Source organism: Oncorhynchus keta, unplaced genomic scaffold (assembly GCF_023373465.1).
Source record: "Oncorhynchus keta strain PuntledgeMale-10-30-2019 unplaced genomic scaffold, Oket_V2 Un_contig_16328_pilon_pilon, whole genome shotgun sequence".
NCBI classification, from domain to species: Eukaryota; Metazoa; Chordata; class Actinopteri; order Salmoniformes; family Salmonidae; genus Oncorhynchus; species Oncorhynchus keta.
This window is the reverse complement of record NW_026279843.1, coordinates 1-2060: the sequence shown is the minus strand read 5'-3', so window position 1 is coordinate 2060 and position 2060 is coordinate 1. Positions and strand designations below refer to the sequence as shown.

General features: G+C 41.8%; 1 protein-coding gene across 1 annotated transcript; it reads left to right on the top strand.

Annotated features, from left to right (window-relative positions):
- Positions 1–454: 454 nt before the first annotated feature.
- Positions 455–1918, top strand: LOC127919315 (IST1 homolog; the record flags this gene model as incomplete). Its single annotated transcript, XM_052502837.1, has 3 exons — positions 455–580; positions 1143–1188; positions 1321–1918. Coding segments are annotated over 3 exons (345 nt in total), but the record flags the coding sequence as incomplete, so codon positions are not given.
- Between the last annotated feature and the right edge of the window lie 142 nt (positions 1919–2060).

Genomic DNA, 2060 nt, shown 5'->3' with positions numbered 1-2060 from the left:
ACCCGCTCACTGCTTTGACTGCTCATCCCTTCTTAGGTGTAATATAGGATTGTTTGGAAGAGTGCTTGATACTAACTTTGATTAGCAAGTGTACTGTATATGTTGTCACAAAGCAGATATTAGCCTATGTTTTGTATGTCTAATAAAGGACATATTTCTAATTGAAGTTCTGGGGTGGCTAATTTTCTTAGATGGAATTGTTTCTGTGTCATATCTTTTCAAGTGAATAAGTGCTACTGTAATCAAGGAAGTCGGTTGGTAGTGCAGTGTAGATACTAGTGCTGCCACTAGAGAGGGTAGATTACCAGTGTTAGTTGTTTGCATTAACTTTGTTGTTGTTTTAGTATCGCCAACAGACATGGCTGTTTCACCATTAAGGATTCCAGCTTTAATAAATATAGAGATGTAGATTTATAAATGTGATGTTTTTATTTAGATTTGTTTTTTTCTTTAGATGCCCGGCCCCATAGGGTTCATCGGCCCCTCTGTTGGCACATATGATGCCTTTAACAACCTCCTGCCTCCAATGAGAGGAGGGCACCCCCCTGAGCTGCCCAGCTGCCCCCCTACCTACGAGTCTGTAAGTGTCAGCCCCCTGCCCCTTCTGCTTCTCCAGACAGATGGACAGCCGGCCAGTTCACCTTTCAGGGTAGAGGAGTTCATGATAGTTTGCTTGTGCCATCGCTTGTCTCTGCAGCACAGTGCTATGATACAGGGACGTGATGGGGATTGGATAAGAACAGATAGAATGTGGAAACGGTCATAGCTGGTATTAACTGCTAATCACTAACCTTGTGCTGAACTGCATACAACTGTCTTTTGAATGCTCTGAGTGATTTATAATATGCTGAAACAGATCTACTTGCTGTCAAACTAGTATGTTACTGGATGTGGCAGGGAAGCCATGTTCTTCATAGTGAAGTGAATGCAATTTGAGGTTAATTATATTATAAGCTCTTGCTTTTTGCTCATTCTTACCCCAACAGTGTTGACCTTCTCAGCAATGCACTACTTCAATGATTATTCCTCCTCCAATCACATACAAAACATTGTTTTTCTCTGCCTTCTCATGTATCTATACAACTTTAACAGTTCAACATGTAGGCAGGGTAGAGCGATCATGATGTGTGTGTATTTTTCAGATTGATGAGCTGTCTATTAAACCTTCTGATCGATCCCAGGTGTCTGGTAAGTTGTTTTCAATTCATTTTTCCTTTCCTACACGTCAATCTCTTCAGCGATAGTATTGCTTTCTTTTTGCATAACGGTTGCATTGGGGTGTATTTGTAATGTCAATTTAAACATATGTTCTTTCCACAGGCCCCGGGCCTTCATCCCAGATCTACGATAACAACGCCCTCCCTGAGCTGCCCTCAGTTCCCAACACGCTTCCCACTTCCTCCTTTGGAGTTAGACGAAACACTGCGAGCTCTGATGACATCGACTTTGATGACCTGTCACGGCGCTTTGAGGATCTGAAGAAGAAGACCTAATCCTCCAGTATCCCATCATGCTGTGTTGTCAGTCACCGCAGTTACAGGATCAGGAAATGTTTAAATATTTGGATTGGCACCCTTTGCAGTGAAACTCTCCTCACTGTGTAGTTTTACTGATGTAAACATGGACTGTACCTCATTCAAACACACGTGTCTGTCTGGCAGACTAAAGGTGAAGGCCCTTTAGAGGGCTATTTGACAGTACATTTTATTATCGACTACGTCCAATCAAAACTGGACCGTATAGATGTCATCTTTATATGAGCACTTTGGATATAAAATGGCCTTCCTGATAGTAACTAGTACTCTATGTAACCTCTCAATCTTTCTCGTTGTTATGGTTGTCACCTATCCCCTTGAGTCACAGTATGAGACAATATTTGGTTAATAATCAAATAGTCTTAACTAATAGTGTCTCTCGTCCAGAGACCTGGATTGAGTAATCCAGAATGTCAATAGTGTGTCGTTGGTGGGTTTCATGAAACTGTGTTTTACCTGCCGCTGAATCGCACCTGTTTTCTGGCAAACCCATTGTCGAAATTTCCAGGCCTAGGACATTTTCAA